This window comes from Cheilinus undulatus, linkage group 7, assembly GCF_018320785.1.
Source record: "Cheilinus undulatus linkage group 7, ASM1832078v1, whole genome shotgun sequence".
Taxonomy (NCBI): Eukaryota; Metazoa; Chordata; class Actinopteri; order Labriformes; family Labridae; genus Cheilinus; species Cheilinus undulatus.
In genome coordinates this window covers 723636-750290 of record NC_054871.1, presented here as the reverse complement: position 1 = coordinate 750290, position 26655 = coordinate 723636, and the positions used below count along the sequence as shown (strand labels likewise).

The 26655-nt window shown below is 43.4% G+C and overlaps 1 protein-coding gene across 9 annotated transcripts in view; it reads left to right on the top strand.

Annotated features, from left to right (window-relative positions):
* The window catches only part of LOC121512006 (phosphodiesterase 4D interacting protein), a 171883-nt gene that overhangs the window by 78861 nt on the left and 66367 nt on the right, over nucleotides 1–26655 (top strand). For 6 of the 9 annotated variants that reach the window (XM_041790939.1, XM_041790938.1, XM_041790936.1 and 3 more), the window contains exons 1-4: nucleotides 18690–21044; nucleotides 23696–23833; nucleotides 23926–24045; nucleotides 24122–24214. In XM_041790939.1, the coding sequence (XP_041646873.1) occupies nucleotides 19788–21044; nucleotides 23696–23833; nucleotides 23926–24045; nucleotides 24122–24214 (1608 nt within the window). In that variant the 5' untranslated portion in view covers nucleotides 18690–19787. Of the gene's footprint in view, nucleotides 1–1742; nucleotides 1854–7144; nucleotides 7222–9220; nucleotides 9345–10321; nucleotides 10468–10683; nucleotides 10799–12841; nucleotides 12878–18689; nucleotides 21045–21259; nucleotides 22472–23695; nucleotides 23834–23925; nucleotides 24046–24121; nucleotides 24215–26655 lie in introns of those variants that run through there. The other 3 variants (XM_041790942.1, XM_041790941.1, XM_041790943.1) reach the window with 2 other exon arrangements.

Below are 26655 nucleotides of genomic sequence, written 5' to 3'. Positions count from 1 at the left end.
AAAAAATAAGTCACAGGTGGCAAAAATGGTCGAAAAACAGTAAAATGTGGCAAAAATAAGTAACTGAAATGGGAAAAAGTGGCATTTAATTGCTAAAAGCAGCTTTAATGTGCAGGAAGGAGCAAAAAAAATTGAAAATAGCAAAAAGCAAGATAAACGAGGCAAAAACTGGTGAAAAATTGGCAAAAAAACGAGTTACAGGTGGCAAAATTGGTCCAAAATGTGGCAGAAAAAAATGAGTGAAAAGAGGCTTAAGTGGACAAAAGTGACAAAATGGTAAAAAACTGGCAAAGAAGTGGAAAAATGGGTGAAAATTGGCAAAAATGACAAAGACTGGTGAAAAGGGGAAAAAAAAGTGGCAAACTTGGGCTAAAAAAGCTGTAAAAATAGATAAAAAGTGGCAAAAAAAAGGTGAAAAAATGGCAAATAATGGCAGTGGAAATATTAAAAAATGAAAGGTTGACAATTTTAGCCGACTGTACAAGAGTGAGAAACAACCTGATCAGTGTGACCTGCAATGTATAATTTCTGAGGTTAAAGTTTTACTTTTTGAAGGTTTTCTGGGGTGGAAATATTTAACATAAAGACGTAAAAAAGCCACAAATAATCACAAAAGATCCACGTGTTGAGTACCAGTGGTCTACAGACTCGTCTGTGAGTCTGCTGAGACTTATGGAGCTGTCTGATTGGCTCATCGTTGAAGGAAAGACTGAAACTCTTGGTTGAAATGATGGTTATGGATTTAAGGAGCTAACGTCTACAGCATCGCCCCCCAGCCCCCCCTCTGAGTCCACCAGTGCTCATTAAACGTTTGCATTTTTGACATGATTGGACGTTTTTCAGTGAGTTTGTGCAGCCGACAGCTGAGGATAGAGCCGGTTACTTCCCCAGCTCTTCCTCCGTCTGCCTCTTCTTCTGACCATGAAGCCCTCAGAGAGGTTCTAGTTTCATGGAGTTTATTTTTATTCTCTGTTGGCGGTAAACGTAGACGCCATCCAGGATCGATAGACTATAGAAAAGGAGAGAGGGAGACGTCCGCTGGTGTTTTGTTCCTTCTGCTGACACTTGTGTGACCTCTATGGTCGGATCCAGGCCCCCGTTAGAGTCTTTTTACCTGTGAGAGGACTGCTGCACGCAGAGAGACCTGCACTGATGCATGGAGGACTGGAGCCTCTCCCTCCATGCTGAACCATCTAAAGCAGCAGCAGGACTCTGATATTTGGAGCTTTATTGATTAAACAGATGCCTGACTTTAAGGTGAACCTCCACTCTGCACTCATTAAAGGTTTGCTGTGCCTGAACACAGCGAGGTGTTTCTGCAAACAAAGAGAAGGTTTCTCTCACACGTTCACAGCTCTGACCCGGGCTCCTGCAGCTGCCTCCATCCACACTCGCTCCCGTCTCAGATTCTTGGCATGACTTCCTCGTGGTAAAAAAGGAAACAACCCCTCGCCCCTCTGCCCCCCCTCCCTCCTCCCATAATCCCCTGCTGCCTGCCTGTGTGCCATCCCTGCCCTCTCGAATCAAATCTGAGCAGAGAGGAGCTCGAGTCACTTCACGATCTAAGCTAGAATCCAGCTAGTGTTGATGTTTGACGGCAGGACGGTCGTCTAGTTCAGGCACTAAGTTCCTCTCCAATCCTGTCCGTTCAGCTGTTCTGCTGCACTAAATGGGGGGCTGCGATGCCCCCTCCTGTGGTCATGTCTAACGCTGCTTTCCCCGGTTGTCGCACCATCTCGCAGCACCTGAACGACCTGAAGAAGGAGAACTTCAGCCTGAAGCTCCGGATCTACTTCCTGGAGGAGAAGATCCAGCAGAAGTTTGAGGAGAGCAGCGATGACGTGCACAAGAGGGTGAGTCTGAAAATGATCCCACATATGTGTTTCTAAAACTCCACCGTGCATGCACGTATCTGTCTCCATGCTGCCAGCTGCTGTTTCTCATGTTCATGTCTGACAGTAGGGCCCAAAATAACGTCTACATGTTTTCAGATTCACTGTGACGCAACAAACAGAGAAATGATGCCACATCAACAGAATTATAACGGTTGATTGAAGCTTTACCAGTAGCAGACAGTCTAAGGGTGTGTCCCTTTGCAGAGATCGTTGTGCTTAGAGAGACCCTGGCTCCTTTACTGCACGCCATTCCCTACTCTCTCTGTCCTCTAATAAAGGTATAAGAGCCCAACACTACTCTTTAGAATAAAACCAAACCTCAGTGAAACCTGCGATACCACAGCCCAGAAGTCCTAACCCACCGAGGACGATTTTTCATCTTTAGCCATGAAAACTTGCAGGGAAACTCAAAAGCATTGGCAACATTCCCCTCCTGAATACCTCGTGTTTCATCGTGATCAAATCTCCATAACTTCATTGATAAAGAACAGAAACCTCTCTATTCAGACCTTCTTACAGAGCTCTGTTAAAATCACACTAATGCAATGGCAATAACTGCCAAAGTAACGACTTCAACCCACTTCTACAAATGTTGCCAACCTATTTGTGCAATAAAATGTGCAGGACGTTGCCTGCAGATATTAATAATTAAAAGTAGAAAACTGTCCAATAACAGAAGTCAAGGACGAGAGGTCTGGCTGCAGACTGTCTGATCCCACAGACCGTTTATCAGAGACCTTATCCCAGACAGGAAGTGGCTAATTTTCTGGTACATCTTAATACCAGTTTTTGAAATCTTCTTTTTTTATTCAATTTTATTCATAAACAAACTTTACAGACTACGACGAGCTAACTTAGCTAAGCTCTGTGGCTAGATAGCTACACAGCTATGTAATCTATAGCTACATTAGATTTATCAACGTGAGCTTAAGCAAATGTAGCTAAAGCTAACTTAGCTAAGATATGTAGCTACATAGCTACACAGCTATGTAATCTATAGCTACATTAGATTTATCAACGTGAGCTTAAGCAAATGTAGCTAAAGCTAACTTAGCTAAGATATGTAGCTAGATAGCTACACAGCTATGTAATCTATAGCTAAGTTAGATTTAGCAACATGAGCTTAAGCAAATGTAGCTAAAGCTAATGTAGCTACATAGATACCACACCTACTTAGCTTACCTAGCTGCTTTCTGAGCTCACCCTTAGCTATGTTAGCTGTGTAAGCTACGTAGCTTACATAGCTTTCCCTGGCTACGCTGAAATGTTTCTGATGTCTCTCTCCTTACTTTATGAGATTTTTGTAATCAGATTAACAGGCTAACAGGTTTTTGACTTGTAGCTGTTAGCATCCTTGCCGTTACTGAAACCCTCATTAATCCTCGGGACCACGTGTGGATACGGACCGGCCTTTCTGTCTGCAGTCTGCATGCGTTTAATCAAAGTCAAAGGTCAGTTTCTTCTCTACGGGACTAAGAACGCTGTCAGCAGGCGCATTCAGACCAACATTCAGACCATCGGCCTGCTTCAGAGAAAATCAGTAAACAAATGTTTCCGCTGACCTCAGTTTGCTTTCAAACTTACTGAAGTTAGTTAAACACAAAGTACTCCACTCTACCACCAGGGGGCTCTGGATCAAAACAACAACAGAAGCTGCCCAGTTTTTGTTTTTTATTGAGAACCCTGATCGAGAACGTCCTCCCTCTATCGTGTTCATTCACTAAACTCTAACCACTTTTCTGTCCCTTGGGTAAAGTCTCCATAATGAGGAAGAAAAGCTGTTAAAAGTGGACTTCCTGGGGTGCAGCTGGCCCAGGCTGGCCTGGTTATGGTCTTGTATGCAGGTAGCCCAGGTTCAGGTCTGTGATAGCCCTCTTTCCTTATCCACCATCCTCCTCCATGAGTAAACGCCCTAGAAAGAAACTTGAATAAAAGACGGCGTTATTGGGGCACACTGAAGGCTACTTGCAAAGCATTCTGGGATAGCACGATTCAGGGAGGCCACTTTAAATTTTGGTTGTTCCTAAAAAAATGGAAAAATGAACACTGTTATGGAAAAAACCCTCTTTGTTATCCTGAGATCAGGACATAAATAGAACTAAGTTAAGGTCCCTGACTTCTGTTGAACATAATCAAATGAGCCCTGATGCATTGTGGGAATAAACTGAACACAGTATATTGTCCATGCTAAAAAAGAACATTTTGAGGGTTTATTTCCCAAAAAGCATCAAACAGAAGAAACTCCTGCAGCCTCTCTAACGGTCCAGGTCTGTCCTGGTGCTCGCTCCTCTGTGAGGGAGAAATCAAACATCAGGAGGCGTGAGGGTGTCTCTGCATCGATGGTTCTTGTTGCTTATTTGCAGCCCGCTGCAGCTCTGTGACCCACTTTTGGGTCTTGAACCTACCAGAGGAGAACAATGGCTTCATACAACACCATGAAAAAAGGACCTTAAATCTGAAATGGAGGTTAAAACTCACCCCGATGATCTCAGTCTGACGGTTTACTGTAAACACTGTTCAGCTCTGCAGACGGAAACCCGCCACTCTGGGATGCAGAACTAAAACCTTCTCTGCTGCTCTTTTACTCCTACCAAACAGGATTTATTGGTGGAAATGTAAAGACTAATGCAGAAAATGAGCCCTGATGCTTCCTGCAGACCAAACAAACAGTACTGTTGAGTATCTGCAGAGAGCAACATGTCTGCCCCTGCAGTGACATACTGACCTGGTTTTATCTGCTGCTGCTGCACCACATGACCCACATCAGGCTAACATGAAGGCCTGCAGGCCTGCTGCATGCACGCTCACTCTGCATGCATGCTTCTGGTTGTATGGTCCACGTATGATCATAAACATGCTGCATGCTGCTCCCCGCAGGTACAGTACCCTCATCATCATCATCATCATCATCATCATCATCATCATCATCAGTGTGTCAGTGTGTCAGCAGTCCACCTGCTGCTCCTCCTGTAGTCTAAAACTGATACTACTACATAAATCATCACGCACGTGAGCGAGCTCACAGCCAGATCAGTCCGGTTTGTTTCAGTGCAGAGCCAGAAGTTAAAAGTGGAGGTGTTGCTGGGTGGGGGGGGGGGGGGTACACAGGAGACACACATAGCAGGTGCTGATATCCCACCGGCTATTTATAACCCTGCAGAGATCCGTGAAATATGGGTCAGCACGTGCAGCTAACGGACGCCTTCTCATTCTCCTCTGTGCAGAAGTTCATTAAAAATCAGAGTTTAATCCTTTATCCAGAACTTCATTAGGAGGTTTTATGTGAACGGCTGCATCTTTAAGGTTTACATGACCATGCATACAAATAAAGGCAGTCTCTATATCATCCCCACTCTAGTTCCATCATAACAGAACGAGTCTGAAACGTCCAAAACTGATTTTTATACTCTCATGAACAAAACTGCAGCCAAACTCTTTGGTGGCGTTTGGCTGCCATGTCTGCTGGGTTCATTCTAAGGAAGCACACTGTTAGCATGACATCTGAATATCTGCAGATAAAAGCTTACACTGCTAATCATCCTCACTGGCAGATGTGGAAGTTGTTCCTGGCATACTGGCCGTACACATCAGCAGAACTGACCCCTGTACCAAATTAAATGTGTGCAGAATCATCTAGATCAGGGCTGTCAGACTCAGTCACAGCAGGGGCCGGATTCTGAATTTGGGTCTAACCTGAGGGTCTAACAGGGTCATTTAAGGTTAAAATAATGTTTTTAAAAGGCAAAATATGAGGAAAAAAAAGTCAAATTCATGAGTTTTAAAGGTAAAATGAAATAAAATTAACAGGCATGAGTTTTTAAGCTAAAAAAAATGAGATAAAAGTTAGGAGTTGAAAAAAGTCAAAACATGAAATGAAAGTCAAAATCATGAGTTTAAAAGGTCAAATAGAATTTAAAATTTAAAATTATGAATCTAAGAGGAATGAGAAAAAAGTCAAAGTTAAGAGATATAGAGGTTAAAATGTGAAATAAACAGTCACAACCAGAACTTTTAGTCAAAGTCGTCAGAGAACAAAACTGAGAATACAGAGAACACACTCATTCTCCTGTGTTCGACTTTTTGTCAAATTATTTTTACTGTTTATTTTTTTCCATGTTATGACTCAACAGTGATTTTATAAATCATCAAGGTTAGGTTCACATCTTTATACTGGAGGAACTCTGCAGACCTCATACTGGTGGACCAGTTAGAATGAAAATATCTGATCTGGTGGGCCGAGTAGAACTGGGCCACGGGCCGGATTTGGCCCCCAGGCCTCAAGTTTGACACCCCTGATCTATATTTAAGCACTGATATCAGTCCTGCTGTTTGCAGAAAGAGTTTGGAATAAATGCCTTTTTATTTTATCAGCAAAGATCTTTGTTTCATCTCTGCTCGTTCTACTGAGGCAGACGTCCTGATCCTCTCAGTCATGAAGATCTTAGAGATTTTCTGGTTTTACCACCTGTTAAAGTTTGTGATGCATGGATCCACTCTGACCTAAACTCACTAGATTACAGCTGACCGCTCTGTTAGCCTAGCCTCTCTAAGCTAAGCCCTGTCTGAAGGGGCAGCGCTCACTGAAATCTCTACAGCAGTGTTCCTCAGCCCGGCTCAACCAAGAGCAAACTGCTGGAAAAGGCCACAGCAAGAAACGGCTGAAAGCTGCTAAAAGGAGGGAAACCTGGTAAAAGTGGCATTTAATGGCAAAAGGTGGATTAAATGGGTGAAAAATGGCAAAGAAGCAGGAAAACAGTGGCTAAAACTGATGAAAACAGGCAATAATGGGATAAAAGTCGAAAAATGTTGAAAAAGTTGCTAAAAGAAGTGGTAAAAATGGGCTAAAAGCTGCAGAAATGCATTTAAAGTCAAATAAAATGTGAAAAAGGTAAAAAATAAAGGTTGAAGATTAAGTTTGACCATTAAAACCCACTGTGTCAGTGTGGGAAACAAACTGGTTAATGTGACTGGTGATGATATATTTTCTGAGGTCAAAGTTGAAAAGAATAATATTTCAAACTGAGACGTTAAAGAGCCACGAGGCTCTGGAGCGTTATCCGGCCAGCCCACAGAGTTATAGCTGTAATACTTTAAAGAGCTGACAGCCAGCGTCAGAGACCGGGTCTGTCAGTCAGTGTTTCTGAGTCCACCCTCTTCTTCCTGCTCGGCTCATCCTCTTAAACCAAAGCGTGCGTGCCGGCGTCCATCCTTCTGTCAGCTCTTATTGTCCGTCTGATTCTGTTTTCCAGAACATCGAGTTGAAGGTGGAGGTAGAGAGTCTGAAGAATGAGCTGGAGGAGAAACAGCAGCTGGTGGACAAAGCCCTGTGAGTATCCCGTTCCTTCCTTCATACAGTCGCCTCCGTGGTGTCGGTTTCAGCTCCTCGGGCCTTTAACCCTCGTTTGCATTCACGCATCACTCCTCTGCAGAAAATCACTCTTTAAACAGCCGTTACACTCAGCAGGAGCTGCAGACGTGTGGAGATGCCCTCAGAGAAATCCCTCTTCAGGGCTACGTTGATTATTTCCACTTTATTTATATTTTAAAGAGGTTAAAGTTCACCAAAGAGCCGCACAGTAGAAGGATATGTCTGATGTTTAATCAGAGCCCAGCAGACCTTCATCACAGGAGAGCCCACCTACAGGCTCACCTCCTCATCACAGAGGTCAGAGGGACGACAGGACACTGAAGGATGAAGAGGACCTGAGGATGAAGAGGACCTGAAGATGAAGAGGACCTGAGGATGAAAAGGACCTGAAGATGAAGAGGACCTGAGGATGAAGAGGACCTGAAGATGAAGAGGACCTGAGGATGAAAAGGACCTGAAGATGAAGAGGACCTGAGGATGAAAAGGACCTGAAGATGAAGAGGACCTGAGGATGAAAAGGACCTGAAGATGAAGAGGACCTGAAGATGAAGAGGACCTGAGGATGAAGAGGACCTGAGGATGAAGAGGACCTGAAGATGAAGAGGACCTGAGGATGAAGAGGACCTGAAGATGAAGAGGACCTGAGGATGAAGAGGACCTGAGGATGAAGAGGACCTGAGGATGAAGAGGACCTGAGGATGAAGAGGACCTGAGGATGAAAAGGACCTGAAGATGAAGAGGACCTGAAGATGAAGAGGACCTGAAGATGAAAAGGACCTGAAGATGAAGAGGACCTGAGGATGAAGAGGACCTGAGGATGAAGAGGACCTGAGGATGAAGAGGACCTGAGGATGAAGAGGACCTGAGGATGAAGAGGACACTGAAGGATGAAGAGGATCTGTGTTTATAGGGCTGAGGATGAGGAGGGTGAGGAGGATGAGGAGGGTGAGGAGGGTGAGGAGGGTGAGGAGGATGAGGAGGGTGAGGAGGGTGAGGAGGGTGAGGAGGGTGAGGAGGATGAGGAGGGTGAGGAGGATGAGGAGGGTGAGGAGGGTGAGGGTTGTTTTGGGGGGGTAGCGGGCAGGGGTGTGGTCTGGGTTTTCTGCTGATTCAGGGATTATTGAGCTGCAGCAGCTGTCCGTCTCTCTGATCTTCATCTTCTTCTCAGACTCTCAAACAGGCTGAGGAACTTTAGGTTCAACCACAGAAGTCCTGCAGCTGCTCTCAAACACCAGGAGGTCTGATCTTTAATACCGGCTCATTCCTTTATGAACCCTCAGAACCTCTCTGAGTCCAGTAACAAGTCCGTCCCCTGTCTGGACCGGCTGGATGATCAGTTTATTTCAGTGCTGCTCCATGAATGTGTCGTAGGTAAATATGAAACCCTTTCCTCAGAGATGGGTGAATTAAAAATGGCGTTTCTCCTGTTAGACGTCGCGTCCTGCGGTCATTAGCTCCATTAGTCAGGTCAGGGTCAGCTCTGAGGCCTGTCCCCTCCCTCCCTCAGAACCACTAACGGGTCTGACTGATCCATGAGAGTCTGACCCTCGGGCGGTTGGCGCTGCTGAGAGGTGGAGCGCTGACAGACCCGGACCCTGACCCGGTCCCTCAGAGGTTCTGGAGTCGTTACAGTCCTGACTCCACAGAATCCACATCGCTCCTGTCCTTTAAGGTCAGAGGTCAACCTGCCCAGCTGTTTTTTGTCACACTCTTTTATTCTCTGCCTTCAGGTTCGCTGGTCCAGCAAACATTTATTTGAACAATCTCTCTATGATGATCAGTGGTGATCAGCTCTCAGTCGCCATGGTTACCAGTAAACAAACAGGACATGTAGTCTGAGGACTAGGAACTGCTCTGTTGGCACTCAGGACCAGACAGCCATTGTTATAGTTAATATCCCATTTTACTGACAAATATTAAAGTCTGTCTGTGAGTCTCTCTGTTCTTGATGTCATAGGTCAACAGCAGAGAGCTTGTCCAATCAGAGCGAAGCAGAGCTGCAGCGCCGCCTGGCGGAGCGTCAGGAGGAGATCAGCCACATGCAGGAAATCCTCCAAACCAAAGTCCAGCTGCTACAGGAGGTCTGCACACACACCCACACGCACACACACCCACACTAGTTTATCTTTGAGTTTTTACCCCTGACAGCAGTGAAGGGGACTAAACCAAGCTAGACTTTAAAACCTGGACCTGGACCCTCTTTATCCTTATTTTAAACCCACAGTTTTAAATCTTGGTGTAAAAGTTGACAGTGATTTTAAATTGGATCAACAAATAAATTCTGTAGTTAAATCCTGCTTTTATCGTCTCAGGCTTTTATCCAAGATTAAATCGGTTTTATCTTCTAACCACTTTGAGTGAGTAGTTCATGCTCTCATTTCTCCACGGTTGGACTACTGTAAATCTCTACGTTGGTGTTACTCAGGCCTCCCTCGCACGTTTACAGTTAGTCCAAAATGCTGCTGCTCGTCTTTTAACAGGAACACAAAAACATGACCACATCACCCCGATCCTGGCGTCCCTCCACTGGCTTCCTGTTCATTTTAGAATTCATTTTAAAATTTTATTGTTTGTTTTTAAATCTTTAAATGGATCAGCGCCCCAAAACATCTCTGACCTTTTAAATGTTTATACCTCCTCCTGATCGGTTTCACCTCGTCGTCCCAAAAACCCGATTCTTAAATCACGTCTTAAAACTCATTTTTACTCTTTGGATTTAACTCAGCAGGAGAGTTGTGTGATCTCTGTCCCTGTGTTTTATGGCTTTTATTTGCTTTATGTGTTTTTTATTTCTTTTTAAGTTGTTTCTGTGCTGTTCTTGCTTGCTTTTATGCCTTTCCTCTTGTTGTTGTTGTTTTTTAAATTTTAGCAGTGTTTGTGACTTCTTTGATTTTACTGTGCAGCACTTTGGTAAACTTGAATGTTTTTGAAATGTGCTGTATAAATAAAGTGGATTGGCTTAGATAGACTTAAAAAAAGCAGAATAGCCCTTTACATGAATGCATACAGGCAGATGCATCAGCACAGGTCTGCAGCTCTTCCTCTCTTCTGTGCTCAGGAGGCCGAGTTAGCGCGTGCTGAGGCCGAGAGGATGGCGTCGCTGGCCGATTCTGAGTCTCAGCGCCGCGCCGCTCTGGAGAAGGAGATGGTGGAGAGGATGGAGGCGACGCCGTTCACCCAGCAGACCCTGGACAACAAAGACCGGTGGGTAGACTCATGAAACCCTGATGGTTCAGGCTGACGGCCGTCCTGGTCTGTGGACGCCCTCTTTAATCTCAGGAGGCCAAATCATTTCTATTCTCAGCGCCGTGAGCGCCGATACCTCTGACTACACCAACCTCCTCTCTGCCAACGACAAACCAGAGAGCTGTACAGCAGCTCCAGCAGTCCACGCTCATGCTCTCTCTCTCCCTCTCTCAGGGCAATCAAGGAGTTGAAGCAGCAGAAACATTCGCTGGGTCTCCGAGTCGAGGAGCTCCAAAACGAAGTCCACGACCTCTCCTCCTCTCTCCAAGAGAAAGAAAAACAAGCTGAGGTACTCATGTCACACCAACACGCTTGAAGCTTAGCGTAAAACCAACGAACCATTGGATCCGGTCTAGAACCGGCCTACATTGAGTCCGGTCTAGAACCGGCCTACATTGAGTCCGGTCTAGAACCGGCCTACATTGAGTCCGGTCTAGAACCGGCCTACATTGAGTCGGGTCTAGAACCGGCCTACATTGAATCCGGCCTAGAACAGGCCTACATTGACTCCGGTCTAGAACCGGCCTACATTGAATCCGGCCTAGAACAGGCCTACATTGAATCCGGTCTAGAACCGGCCTACATTGAATCCGGTCTAGAACCGGCCTACACTGAGTCCGGTCTAGAACCGGCCTACATTGAATCCGGCCTAGAACCGGCCTACATTGAGTCCGGCCTAGAACCGGCCTACATTGAGTCCGGCCTAGAACCGGCCTACAATGAGTCCGGCCTAGAACCGGCCTACATTGAGTCCGGTCTAGGAGCGGCCTACATTGAATCTGGCCTAGAGCTGACCTACATTGAATCCGGTCTAGAACAGGCCTACACTGAGTCTGGTCTAGAACCGGCCTACATTGAATCCTGTCTAGAACCGGCCTACATTGAATCCGGTCTAGAACAGGCCTACACTGAGTCTGGTCTAGAACCGGCCTACATTGACTCCGGTCTAGAACCGGCCTACATTGACTCTGGTCTAGAACCGGCCTACATTGACTCCGGTCTAGAACCGGCCTACTTTGAATCCGGTCTAGAATAGGCCTACACTGAGTCTGGTCTAGAACCGGCCTACATTGACTCCGGTCTAGAACCGGCCTACATTGAATCCGGTCTAGAACAGGCCTACACTGAGTCTGGTCTAGAACCGGCCTACATTGACTCCGGTCTAGAACCGGCCTACATTGAATCCGGTCTAGAACAGGCCTACACTGAGTCTGGTCTAGAACCGGCCTACATTGACTCCGGTCTAGAACCGGCCTACATTGACTCCGGTCTAGAACCGGCCTACATTGAATCCGGTCTAAAACAGGCCTACACTGAGTCTGGTCTAGAACCGGCCTACATTGAATCCGGTCTAGAACCGGCCTACATTGACTCTGGTCTAGAACAGGCCTACATTGAATCCGGTCTAGAACAGGCCTACACTGAGTCTGGTCTAGAACCGGCCTACATTGACTCCGGTCTAGAACCGGCCTACATTGACTCCGGTCTAGAACCGGCCTACATTGACTCCGGTCTAGAACCGGCCTACATTGAATCCGGTCTAGAACTGACCTACATTGACTCCGGTCTAGAACCGGCCTACATTGACTCCGGTCTAGAACCGGCCTACATTGAATCCGGTCTAGAACCGGCCTACATTGAATCCGGTCTAGAACTGACCTACATTGAATCTGGCCTAGAGCTGACCTACATTGGATCTGGCCTAGAGCTGACCTACATTGGATCCGGTCTAAAGGCAGCCTCTGTTTAAAGCCTTAATCCAGGTCAGGTGAGTCCTCTTCAGGTTCCCCTCCCTGCCGCTTCTATCTTGGTGTTCTGGCTCAGACCCCGGTCTGGCTCAGATATGGGACTGTTTTTCTGTCCACATGTGGGTCAGTGGAGCTCTGGCAGAGCATGAAGATTAAACACGTGCAGGTTTAGGCCGACCCTGCTGAGGTCTCTGGGGTTATTTTCACCCCTGCTGCGTGCTAACAGGGTATTTTTAGTTCAGATGATACTGGAGGTGTTACCTGATACAGACGCTCATGCTTCTGCTGGTTCTTTGAGTTTGAACCGTTACTGTTCTGATTATCTTAGAGCTGAAAATGAGGAGAGATCATGTGACTTTAAAAGTCTAATCTATAACAGCAGGATGAGCTCCCATCCCTGCACTCCTTCATGGTGAAAATCCAACATTTACAGCAGTAGCTGCTTGACTGCTTGTTATGATACAGAAAATGTTTCAGGTATTTTAGGAGGATTTTATCTCAAACTGAAGGTGTCTACTTTTCCCATGCCTGCATCTGCCAGGTTTTATTTTTGGTCTCAAACAGGTTTCTCTCTCTCCGTACAGAGTCCTGGTGAATGCAGAGTCCAGGAGAAGCTGCAGGTAGGAGAAACACCAATCAGATTTGTTTATTTAAGAACACTTCCTGTTCATGCAAACCTGCTGATTCATGCTTTCAGTGGAGAATTTCTCCTCATGAGGCCAAGCTTTCACCTAAAGAGACATTTTCATCTGCCTCAGCTAAAGAGAGAGGCGGCTCCCCCTGGTGGTCTTCATTTGTACTGCATGCATCACTTTTTAACTTTTAATCCACAGCACTCCTCAGATAGCGACTGATTTGGCCAATCTTACTTTTTGCATTAAAAATTTAGAGAAGTTCACCACTACATCAGAGTAACATTTAAACCTGGATTGTGAGGTCATGTGGTCTTGGATCTGGATCTGAAACCAAAGTTCCTGTTACCTCTGGGCTTAATTTAAACCAAGATTGGTTTTCTACATTTGTGCAGAGACTAAAGAGCTCTGAGAGGATTTATCACAAATGTTTAACTGCAGATCAGCTCAGTTCAGTCCTGCTCATTCAGCCTCTTCACCAAGGCAAGTTTTAATCCTTATGACCTCTGACATCATCCTCAAAGGCAAGGATGGAATGTTTTAATGACCTTTAAAGGATGACATCATCCTCAAAGGCAAAGATGGAATGTTTTAATGACCTTTAAAGGATGACATCATCCTCAAAGGCAAGGATGGAATGTTTTAATGACCTTTAAAGGATGACATCATCCTCAAAGGCAAAGATGGAATGTTTTAATGACCTTTAAAGGATGACATCATCCTCAAAGGCAAGGATGGAATGTTTTAATGAGCTTTAAAGGATGACATCATCCTCAAAGGCAAAGATGGAATGTTTTAATGACCTTTAAAGGATGACGTCATCCTCAAAGGCAAGGATGGAAAGTTTTAATGAGCTTTAAAGGATGACGTCATCCTCAAAGGCAAGGATGGAATGTTTTAATGACCTTTAAAGGATGATGTCATCCTCAAAGGCAAAGATGGAATGTTTTAATGACCTTTAAAGAATGACGTCATCCTCAAAGGCAAGGATGGAATGTTTTAATGACCTTTAAAGGATGACGTCATCCTCAAAGGCAAAGATGGAATGTTTTAATGACCTTTAAAGAATGACATCATCCTCAAAGGCAAGGATGGAATGTTTTAATGACCTTTAAAGGATGACGTCATCCTCAAAGGCAAAGATGGAATGTTTTAATGAGCTTTAAAGGATGACGTCATCCTCAAAGGCAAGGATGGAAAGTTTTAATGAGCTTTAAAGGATGACGTCATCCTCAAAGGCAAGGATGGAATGTTTTAATGACCTTTAAAGGATGACGTCATCCTCAAAGGCAAGGATGGAATGTTTTAATGAGCTTTAAAGGATGACGTCATCCTCAAAGGCAAGGCTGAGCAGGGCAGTGTGATGACACCTGTCCAGAGGCTGTTTACTTCTACAAACATCTTAAAAGGCTGTAAACAGTTTCTTAATTTCTTCGACCTGGAAGGAGATTCACTGAAACACCGTTTGGGTGTGAGAGGAAATAATACAGAAAAACCTCAATGTTCAGAAATGCCCGCCTAAATTTGGACGTGACCCCACTACATATGGACGAGACCCCCCTACATGTGGATTAGGCCCTCCTACATGTGGATTAGGCCCTCCTACATGTGGACCAGGCCCCCTACATGTGGACGAGGCCCTCCTACATGTGGACCAGGCCCCCTACATGTGGACCAGGCCCCCTACATGTGGATTAGGCCCTCCTACATGTGGACTAGGTCCCCTACATGTGGACGAGGCCCCCCTACATGTGGATTAGGCCCTCCTACATGTGGACAGGGCCCCCTACATGTGGACCAGGCCCCCTACATGTGGACCAGGCTGTCAGTGGACGCTGAAACACAGAGACTGAGTCTTGCAGGAAAAATCCGTCTTTTCTCGCACAAACATGCGAGACTTTGGAGAGAAGACGTCTCTTCTGTCTGCATCTATGTTTGTCACACTTTGGTATTTCTGCCTCTGAGAAAATAAACAGAGTGAGCGCTCTGTCAGCGGTGTTTGGCACATATCTCTGATTAGGATTAATTGATTTTTGATTGCTGCGCTCGTTCCAGCAGATCTGTGTTTGGCTGTTTTGTCTCCAGAGGGCTCACAGGGTGACGAATGTGGACACCAACACAAATCACATGTTGGATCAACAGTCGTCCAAACCGCGGCGGTAATTAAAGACAGCTGAGGACTCGCCTGTCCATGAGTCTGTGGGAAAAAGATCCTGAACGTGTCTTTAAAAAGTGCCATCAGCTTTAATGAGCACAGATTTGAGGGTCATGGGATTCAGGGGCATGAATAGACGTCTCTTCTTTAATTGTGTGACGTGCTGATGTAGGCCGGTCCAGGCCGCCGTGCCTCTGGGAAACACATGAACTCATTCCACGCTGACGGTTCGGAGAATTTAATGAAGCGGACGGGAAACAGTCGGCCTTGTTTCTGCTCACGCCCTGCACACATAGCAACGACTAACGGCCTCTAAAGACGGGGGTGTTTTATTCAGGATTCAGGATGTTGGTCCAGAGCACTGAGGGGTTAATGAGCGAGAGAAATTAGATACATTTCATGTTTTATCCTGAAGTTTAGTCCTATTTACTGCAGCTTTGACACTTTTAACACAATCTCAGGTTTTCTAAATCACCTTTTCTTTTCTGTTGAGGTAAAAACACAAAAAGAGGCAAATAGAGCAGAAAATGTTCAGTAATAAGAGACTTTCTTTCTTCATAGCTTCAAAACCAAAAATATGACAGCAACATACCTAAAATGACAAAACCAGTCACCATATGTGATATTTCTACCTGAATGATAACCACTCTGGTTAAAGCAACAGAAATCTATTTCATTATTTATGAAAATAGTCTTTTTCAAAATGGAAACCACTTTTAAAACAGAATTAAAATGGTTTAAAGAGGCAAAAATAGTCAAAAGTGTCAAAAATTCATACAGAGGGGTTAAAAAAGAGAGTAAAAAATAGAGAAATGTGGTTAAAACTGGCAAAAAATTGACATAAAAAGTGTTGAAATGGGTTAATAGAGGCAACAGTAATGAAAGTGGCAAAAAAAATAGCTTGAATGTGACAAAAATTGGTGAAAATGGTGGAATTTAAAAAGTAGCAAAAATTGTCAAAATGAGCAAAAATTGGAGGCAAGTTTAAAAAAGTTCAAAATGTGTTAAATGTGGCAAAGAAAGGCAGAAAAAAAGTGGTAAAAAGTAGCAAAAATGGATTCAAAGAGGTTAAAATGGAATATTTAAAGGAGGATGTAAACTGAAATGTGGCTGAAATCAGTAAAAATGGGCAGAGAAGAGATGGAAAGGGTTAAAAGTGGCAAAAATGGTTCACAGTTTATTTTGAGGGTTAAATGAATCAAAGGGAAATTATTCTAAAAATGAGATGAAAATAAGATGTTAAATAAATCCACTGATTACAAAAAAATATTTACTGCAAAATATCTTTGGAAATACTATGGAAGCCTGAAAGGGACATGTGTCCATCAAACTGTTGGTTTTTACTCATTCAGTCAAGACATTAATGAAGTTACTCGTCATGAGAAAACAAGCTTCATTATGTGAGGGTAAATATAAATAAAATAAATACTAAATATATATAAATATAAATTAAATAAATACTAAATATGTATAAATGTAAATAAAATAAATAGTAAATATAAAAATGTAAATTAAAAAAATATTAAAATAAATAGTAAATTTATATGAATATAAATAAAATAAATAGTAAATATATATAAATGTAAATAAAATAAATAGTAAAATAAATAGTAAATATCTATAAATATAAATAAAATAAATAGTAAATATATAAATGTAAATTAAAAAAATATTAAAATAAATAGTAAATTTATATAAATATAAATAAAATAAATAGTAAATATATATAAATGTAAATAAAATAAATAGTCAAATAATTAGTAAATATGTATAAATATAAATAAAATAAAAAGTAAATATATAAATGTAAATTAAAAAATATTAAAATAAATAGTAAATTTATATAAATATAAATAAAATAAATAGTAAATATATATAAATATAAATAAAATAAATAGTAAATATACATAAATGTAAATAAAATAAATATTAAAATAAATAGCAAATATATATAAATATAAATAAAATAAATAGTAAATATATATAAATGTAAATAAAATAAATAGTAAAATAAATAGTAAATATGTATAAATATAAATAAGATAAATAGTAAATTTATAAATGTAAATTAAAAAAATATTAAAATAAATAGTAAATTTATATAAATATAAATAAAATAAATAGTAAATATATATAAATAAAATAAATAGTAAATATACATAAATGTAAATAAAATAAATATTTAAATGAGTAGTAAATATGTATAAATATAAATAAAATAAATATTAAAATAAATAGTAAATTAGTATAAATATAAATAAATATATACAAAATAAATACTGATATAAATACTAAATATATATAAATATAAGTATGAATACATATATAAATAATAAAATAAGTACTAAATATATATATAAAGATAAAAATATATATATAAAACAAATACTAAAAATATATATATAAATATAAATAAATATATAAATATAAATGTATATTAATATCTATAAAACAAATACTGAAATAAATACTAAATATATATAAATATAAATATATATGAATGTATATAAAATAAATACTAAAAAGAGCTGAGATCGTGATAAAAACAACCAAAATGTATTTGTCAGCAGAGACCAAAAACACAAGATGGCTGTATTTCTACTTTAAACCAAAGTTTTATCTATTTTATCAGGTTAAAAGTTCCAACAGTGACCTCGGTTTTAACTCTGGGGAAATTTCGATGCTTCCTGACTCTGGACAGAGGTGACATTATTCAGGAACAAACAGACTTGAGAAAGACTCAGATAAAAAAAAACAAAACAAAAAAAAACGCTGTTTAATTTGGTCTGAAGCGAAGAAAGGGTTAAATTTATCCCAGGCTCGCCAGAATAAAGGAGAGGAGTTGTATAAGATAAATTCTGAGTGATTATGACACAGACAGTTGGTGCAGAGCTCACAGACCCTCCTGTTTCCTGTTTGATAGCGTGATCCTCAGGTGAGAGGAGGTCACACTCTGACTGAAATATGGGGGACAGGATAGCGATCCAAGGATCCTCAGAGGTTTTTAAGAGTTTGAAGCTTTACTTTGGAAGGCAGCACATGTTCGAAAAATTTAAATCAAATCAAACTTTGAATTCCTAGAAATAAATGAGACAGACAAAGAAGAGGAACCACGATGCCAGGGTGTCTTTTCATCTTTTCAGAACTATTAAAGCGTTCCTCCACAAACCTAAAACAAAAACATTCAAACTAAACTAGATGTTTTCTGCTGTTCTGCCTGTATAAGCCTCAGGTTTGTTTGATTTAATCATCTCATTTTCTTATAATGCAGCCCTAGTTTTCCTAATTTCTCAAGACCATGAGTTCTCAAATTATTGTGGGGAGACAAGTGTGGGTTTAAGATAGCCTGAGTATGTCAGAACTTTTTAGAAAATATTTTTTTCTAAGAAGACCACAAAGAGGCGCACACATGTCCTCTTAAAGCTTTTGTAAGGAGCCAGTCAGAACTGTTAGAGGTACTTTTTAGAGTTTCATGGTGTTTATTAGTGACAGAGCCGTTAACAGAGTAGACACATTTACAGACACTCAAAGGAGGGAAAATAAACGGGCTGAAAATTGGGACAAAGCTCCAACCACTGCTGTCTTTAGCAGACAGGAGCGGAGTGAGACGTCGTCGCTCACATAGACGATCTTTGTTTCCTGTCAACGTTGCTGCTGCTAACGCCGCTGCTGTGACAGCCTCTCCCTCCATCCGCGGCTGATGGACCCGCTGACGCTGAGGAGGACACCGGGCACGGACACGGACGGCCTCCGGTGGATCAACGGATCACTGAACGAGCAGAGATCGTTTATTATTCACCGCGTCTTGATCAAAGATCGTGTATTATTTTCCGTGTTCGTGTCGGAGCGGCAGCGGAGAGAGATGCTGTCATGACTGAGAGGATTCTAACAGGATCGATTCTTCCAGAGGAATAAAAGAGGATCCATCGATCAGTCATCACATGTTTACCACCGAGGAAGTGAGAACGAGACTCTCAGCAACATCCGCTCTGACTGGAAATCTTCTTCACTGAATTTAAGCTTCAGATCACGTTTTTCAGGCAGCGTGACCCCACGAGATTTGGATTTATGAGCCGGAGAATGAGCGAATGCTGCTGCAGCTTCCTTATTCCTCCTCTGTCAGGCAGCCGTGCACATTTCTGTGTGTTTAAAACATGCAAATGAGAAATTAAGCACCTGGAAAGGTGATTGAAGGAGTGAAATTAATGTTGTAAACCAGGATTCAAGCTCCAGATTTGAGATTTAAACTTTACTCCTGCAATAGTATGCAACCAAAGATTTATTTGTTGCTTTTTGTCATCATGCATTTCCTTAATGGCATTTTTTGGAGCTCAGTCCATTAAAAATCATTGAGAAGCATCTTTAAATAGCTGTAGTAGTAGGGTTTGAACTGGAAAGCAGAGTACGGTGGCTTTAGAGGGACAAAAGTGCACATAACCATCTCTAGAAAATCCTGGGAGGAAAAGGGAACACTATGTTTTAACATATTTCCATTTTTACATCAATGCAAAGAGAAATCTGCAATCTTTGCACTTTAAAATGATTTTATCTCAAACGAGAATCTGAAAATCATCGGTGGAAACCAACAAAAAGACTCTTTAATCTGAGGTGTCCCGGCTTTTTTGATAAAGTGGATCCTAACTTTTTACAGACAGGCTCTTGAAGTGACGGCGGCGTAAAAATCCTCCACAGCCTGCAGTTTTGAAATCTGCCGACTCTGCAGTTCTGCTTCCTTGTTCCGCGATGTTGGACCCGGTGAAAATGAAGGAGTCGTGCAGGATCTGCGCCCGCGAGCTCTGCGGTAACCAGCGCCGATGGATCTTCCACCCGTCGGCTAAGGTTAACCTCCAGGTGCTGCTGTCCCACGCCCTGGGCCACGAGCTGACCCGAGACGGGCGCGGGGAGTTCGCCTGCTCCAAGTGCACCTTCATGCTGGACCGGATGTACCGCTTCGACACCGTCATCGCCCGCGTGGAGGCGCTGTCTCTGGAGCGACTCCACAAGCTGCTGCTGGAGAAGGACCGGCTCAGGCAGTGCATCGGGGGGTTATACCGTAAAAACAACGCTGGCGACGGGGGCGCGGCTCCTCCCGGGGCGGTTATGGAGGTGATCGTGACCGAGGCGGGGTGTGAGGAGTCTCCTGTGGTGGATTTTTCTGCTTTGCAGGATGTGAGGTACTCTGATTTGATCCAGGATGATCTGGCGTATTCTGTGTATGAATCCTGGGCCGATAAAGATGACCCGACCCCGGACCACACCCCCCACCAGCACCACCTCCTCCAGTGCCCGGCTGCCGACTCCTTCCCGGGGCAGAAGCCGAGGCGGTGTAAGGGCTGCGCGGCTCTCAGAGTCGCCGACTCCGACTACGAGGCGGTGTGTAAGGTTCCTCGGAGGATCGGGCGAAGGAGCACGTCCTGCGGCCCGTCCACACGCTACTCACCCTCCACTCCAGGAGTGGAGGACTCTACCAGGACCCCCGGAGCGTCAGAGACCACAGCTGTCCCCTTTGAGCCTTCTTCAGCCGACAGAGATCAGACCTTATGTGAGAGGACGAGTCCCAGCCCGGCGTCCTCCGTAGAATCTCTAGAAACCACCGTGGACCTGGGCTGCTCTCCTACAAGCCACAGAGACAGAGCAGAGCCAGAGAAAGACCCGGAGGAGGCTCCGGTGAGGGACAAACCCCCCAGTGAGAGCTCCCTGTCTGGGCTGGAGGTGGCGCTGGGCCTCCTGAGGAGCTGGGAGTATCGACCCGTGAAGACATGTCGGGGCAGCAAGCTCCCCGTTCTGGTCAAGTCCAAACTGGAGCACAGCGTATCGCTGCAGCTGACGATCCCACCGAGGTCGCCCTGTGGAGGGGCCGCAGACTGCCATCTCTACCCCCACCAGGTCCCGGAGGTCGTGACCCCGTGTGGCCAGCAGGAGCTGCAGGCGGAGCTGGCAGAGATGGAGGAGCAGTGGATGGATGACTACATCCAGTGTGGGCCGTTTCGATTCCAGCAGGTAGAACGCCAGGAAAACGCCAACCTCAACGAAGCCGACGCCCACAGTGGAGATGTAGCTGCTATGCATTATGGGAAATGTAGGATTAAGGGGCTAATTGTCAGGATTATTTTTGAACTTGCAGGTTTCGTCTCTGTCATCGTGGAAGCTCTAATCTACGATCTAAACAAAAATGTTCCAACCAATCAGCACCATTTAAGGAGAATGAGGCGGTAGCTGTGGGCGGGGTTTAGCAGTGGTTAGCCTGTATGTAGCTCTAGCATAGCATCAGTTTTACTAGAACTGGACCACATTTGTGTTTAAGAGGTTGATATTAAAATGAGGTTTTAAGGAGAGATAGCAAAGAAGCAGCTGTAACGAGCCTCAATCAGAACCATGCCCCTCTGATTTTTGGGCATTGGGGGGCAGATCTGGTCCAAAATCCAGACTCTTATCATCTACCACCACGTAGGGTTAGACAGCCATGTAGGCCCTTAAACAGACTGAAAATGTTCCTGCAGACGTCAGCATCATCCAGTTTGGTAGAAGTGCCATGTCCTTGATTAGTCGGGGGGTGAATCAGGCCGTAAATCCAACCTGGATGATCCAGCTGAGGCCAGGCTTAGTCCCTCAGTAGTACAGAATCCCTGAGGGCAGAAGGGTCAGATGTGATGAGTTTGAATCTTCTCTGTCAGACTGTGATGAGGTTCATCTTTGTGCAGCAGTACAGCGACCTAGTCTGATGATAAAACAGAGGCAAACCTGCAGACAGCAGTAAAGTTTCATCGTCAACCCTAAATGTCTGATCAGAGCCGATCCTGTTTAGACACGCCGAGACTGTAAACATTCAGAAATGATTGAGCGATCGACGCGTTCGCTCTTCTCGGGCTGCTGTCCAAACTGAACGAGGTCAAACCTCTGAGGATTTTCATCCTCACTCATCTTCGTCTCTGCTGATGAAGCTGAACACGCTCACCGCCTTGATCAGCCTCTTGAGACAAGTTGGGGGGGGGGGGGTACATGTTCTTCCTCGTCTGTATCCTAGCAACGCTTCCGTTGCCTAGGAAACTGTCTCCAAGCCCCGCAGACAGGCGGTGGGTCTGCTCCGGCTTCATCTCTCTCTTTGTTATGTTAATGATGAGCGCGTGGAGAGAGAGAGAGCGCAGACAAGGCGGCTCTGTGACGGTCCGTTTTACCATCATGTGTTAGTCCGTTCTACGGCGGTAAACCGTCGGCGCCATCAGTGAGGGAATGTAGACGCCGTCTAGAGCGGCTCTTTAGTTCAGACTATCTAGATGTTCTTTCCTTCTGTCTCCTCACAGTTTAAAACCTGAAGCTTACAAATCTGGAAGACTCCTGCTAGAAAGTGAAGAACACGGCCGATGATGCGAGGATGTGCCACGGTCGGCCCTCGCCTGCTTTAGCGGGAAACTGCTGCTGTCTCAGAGGTTAACGCCTCGTTTCTACATGAACACAGTTTTAGTCCTTCCCTCCTCTGTGGTCTCTGACGATCCTCTCTATGATGTTTTAGTCCAGAATGTGTCAAAAACTGAACTTTTTAGTGGATTTCTAAGAACTTTAGGCCCCACTGTGCACCATGCTCCATCTCCATTGCTATTGTTATTATTTAATTATTATTATTATTATTTTTTAAGACTTTAAAGCTGTACTGTTGAAAACAGGAACTGTCTGGGCCCGGGACAAACTCAGAGGATGGGACGTCCCCCAGCAGCACTGCGTCCTGGCTAACAGTTACTCCTTTCACGCTGTAAAAGTGTGTTAGCTTTTACTGGGGTCTGAGTTTAAAAATCACTTATTTGTGGCTCTTTTTAACCGCTTTTCATCACTGTTTCCACCCATACTTGCCAAATTTTTCCACATTTGAACCTTTTTTGCATCCTGTCGCCCATATCTATTGTTTTGAACCCTTTTTCACAACTTCAGCCCCCATTTCTTGCCTGTTTGCCCATTTTTACACCTTTAACCCATTTCTTGCCACTTCTTTTACCTGCTTTCCACCATCTTTGCCACTCTGTAACCACTTTTTACCATTTTTTTCTACCAAATTTTTGCCACCTTTAACTCATGTATGACACTTTATAACTGCTTTTCACCTTTTTTTTTTTGCTCATTTTGACAGTTTCTGACCTTTGTGAACTTGTTTTTGCTGATTCAGTCCCATTTTTCACTTGTTTGAAACCACTCTGTAACCAGTTTATGACACTTTTTAACTGGTTTTCACCATTTAACCCCCATTTTGACCTTTTTTTTGCCTCTCTGAAGTTATTTTTGCTCTTCGAGTCCCATTTTTGCTAGTTTATAACCCATTTCTGCCACTCTGTAACCGGTTTTCACCCCTTTAGTCCCCAGTGTTTGCCACCTTCAGATATGTGCAGCTCCAGATAGTGGTCCATGGTAGCACCTCAGAGCTGCTATGGACGAGTCGTGCAACTTTTTTATCTGTGCAGTGATCCTAACAACAAAAACAAGAAGTCAACAACATGTCTCCATGGTAACAGCTGCTTCCTCTGGAAGTCATCCAACAGAGATCTGTCAGCGTTTTCCACTTTCACTGCATCTCTCTCAGCAGCATGACTGTAGCTGTTTGAAACACGCCTGCATGCTTTATTTCAGGGTTTTACGATCAGCTGTTTCCTTCCTGTGTCCTCCAGAGGCTGATCGATGAGCAGCAGAGTCGGCTCGGTCGGTACGAGAGCGCTGCAGGTCAGTGCGTCGGAGAGCTGCAGAAGGCCCAGGAGCAGGTCCGCTCTCTGCAGGCCAAGATCAGAGAGAGCGAGAGCAGGAACCAGGTACAGAAACGGGAGTCCGGTCCAACAGAGACCAGCTCCCCATCCTTCTAAAACCGCTGATGCAGAGACGTAACGACTGTGTGTTTGTTTAGAAGCTGCAGAAACGTCTGGGTGACATGGAGCTGGAGCTGCGATCAGCCCAGGAGGAAGCTCAGCGTCAGGAGAGAAACATCCAGAACATCACTGATACGGTCAGCTCCAAAGATGCTCAGGTACGGACGCACGCAGAGAGAGTTAGAATGAGACGGGGACTGAGCGGGTTCAGTAAGAGGTGTTTCTGTGTTTCAGGCTGCAGAGCTGCTCCACGTGATCGAGGACCAGAATAAAATGCTGTGTTCTCTCAAAGAGCTCGCCAACCGCAGCCAGCTGCAGCAGCTGCAGGTTTGTTCTCCACAGACGCTGATTCACACCAAACAAAGTCTCTGTGATTTATTCTGCTGCACTAAAGTCTCTAAAGATTCAAAGCTCCTCTTTTTAATTTACAGCCTGAATGAGAGGGCCTGGGTCAGAGCTGCTAGCATGATGCTACGCTCCTCAGTGTCATTCTCTCTAATAATCATCATCCAGACAGATTTGATATGCCGTTATTCCTCAGCTTTCTTTTATTCCTAAAGGATGGCTGAACAATCCTTTAAGTGTCTCGTTCTGATGATTTTGACTCGTGTTGCACGTTGGATATGAATTATTGCGCTGAAGCATTTTTTTTATATTTAATAAGAAAAAAGAACAAACGTGAAGGTCGGATGTTTTTTGTAGACATTTCTAAAAAAAGGTACCTGAATGATTGCATGGTTACATCTCTGTCAAGCCAAACATCTCTGCTGCAGAAACAGTTTAAATCTGGTATTATGACACAAATTTAACACTAACACTGCCAGCGGGTCAGACCTACCCCAGCCTGTTTTTACTCAAATCTTACTTGATGTGTTTACAGTTTTAAAGTCTTTGACTTTTCCTAAAAGTTTGTTTTAGAGCCCCTGGTGTCAGAAAATACATAAAACAAAATAAATCTCTGCCTAAAACCAAGTTTTGTTAATAGACATTTATATCCAGATCAGCGTTCCTCAACCAAAGAGCCAAACTGTTGAAAAACGCCTTTGCAAGAGCCTCAATCTAAGAGCTGAAAAGTGACAAAAACAGCTTGAAGTAGCGATAAAAATAAGTTATATGTGGCAAAAATGGTCAAAAAACAGCACAAACAGGTGAAAATTGACGAAAATGGGGAGGAAAAGGTGGAAAGAGGGTCAGAGAGTAGCAAAAATGGGTGAGAAGTGAAAAAATGAGTTACAGGTAGCAAAAAATGGTCAGAAAGTGGCAAAAACACTGCAAAAAAATGAGTGAAAATGACTAAAATGGGCAAAAAGCAGTCAAGAGTGGCAACAATGGGCAAAAAATAGGAAACAAGTGGTATTTAATGACAAAAGGGATGCTGAAATGGGTGAAAAATGGTGAAAAAAAAGGTTCCCTTCTTAAGGTTTTCTGGGGGAATAATATTTAAAATTAAGACATGAAAGAGCCAATCATTGAGTATCACTGCTCTAGAACCACCGTGCAGCTCAGATTTCCCATAAGAAAGCCTTGATTCTCCCACTGTTTAACTTCATAAATAGATGGTGCAATGGAAACACCGTCTCTCTGCTGCAGTAAAGCCTAACCAGCAGTCATAGATCAACCTTCAACATGGAGACAACAGAGAGAAGACATTTACGCCTGTTAATGTCTAAAGGGAATCTCACGCTTTAATGAAGAAGAACGCGATGATGAGGAAGTTTCAGGATGAACAGTCAGTCCAAAGATGAATTTCTGTGTGAGGGATCATCTTCATCAGTGGTCTAGTTTTCTGTCTGAGGTGAATCAGCTGTTCAGTCTCAGTGGTTATGTAACAGTCCTCTGTCAGGGCTGTTTAAATCCCTGTAATGACGGTAAATCTGACCTGCCGGCTGTTTCAGGTGTGTAGAGATCCTCAGTAGTTCTGGAGTTAAGGTCAGAGAAAATGGACACCTTTTCTGATGTGTCTACTGCAGCAGGCCATTCTGTGATTTCATCTAGTTTTCAATGAATTTCCCCGCTCTACTCTCTCACCAGCCAATCAAAATCAACCTTAATGGCGCCCGCTCTGTCAGTAACAACAACGTAGAGGAGAAACTGACCTGCCTCGTCCTTAAAGGCAGGGGTTCTCAACCTTGGGGTCGGGACCCCTTTGAGAGGGGTCTCCAGATGCCTTAAAAAACTAAGAATATTTTTACATTTTGAATTACATTGTTCTGAATCCTTTTTTATCACTTTTTAACACCAGTTTAGACAACTCAGCCCATTTTGCCACTTTTAACCCATTGTTGTCCATTTTTAACCCTTTCCATCACTTTTTTCTGCCTGTTTTTTCAACGTCTAAACCACTTTCTGCCATTGTTGCCTCTATCATCCACTTTTTACACTCATTTTTCACCCATTCTTGCCAGTTTATATCAATTTTTCATCCCAGTCCACCGAATTTCCACCTATTTTGAGACCTTTTACCACTTTTTGTGCCCATTTTTGCCACTTTTATCTGATTTTTTGCCACTTTTAACACATTTATGTCCTATAAAAATCAAAGTTCATCACCTTTTCCACCATTTTTTGCCATTATTAACAAATTTTAACAGATTTTAACCCATTTTAATTTTGTTTTTAACATTTTTCTACACAAATGGAAAAATAAAGATGTTTGCTTCTTTGATAAGAGTGGTTATTATTCAGGTCAAATATAAAATATAGTTCTCACAGCTTAACTTTACAGTGGACCATGGTCCATGGACCCCTAGTTCTGCTGGGTCCCAGAA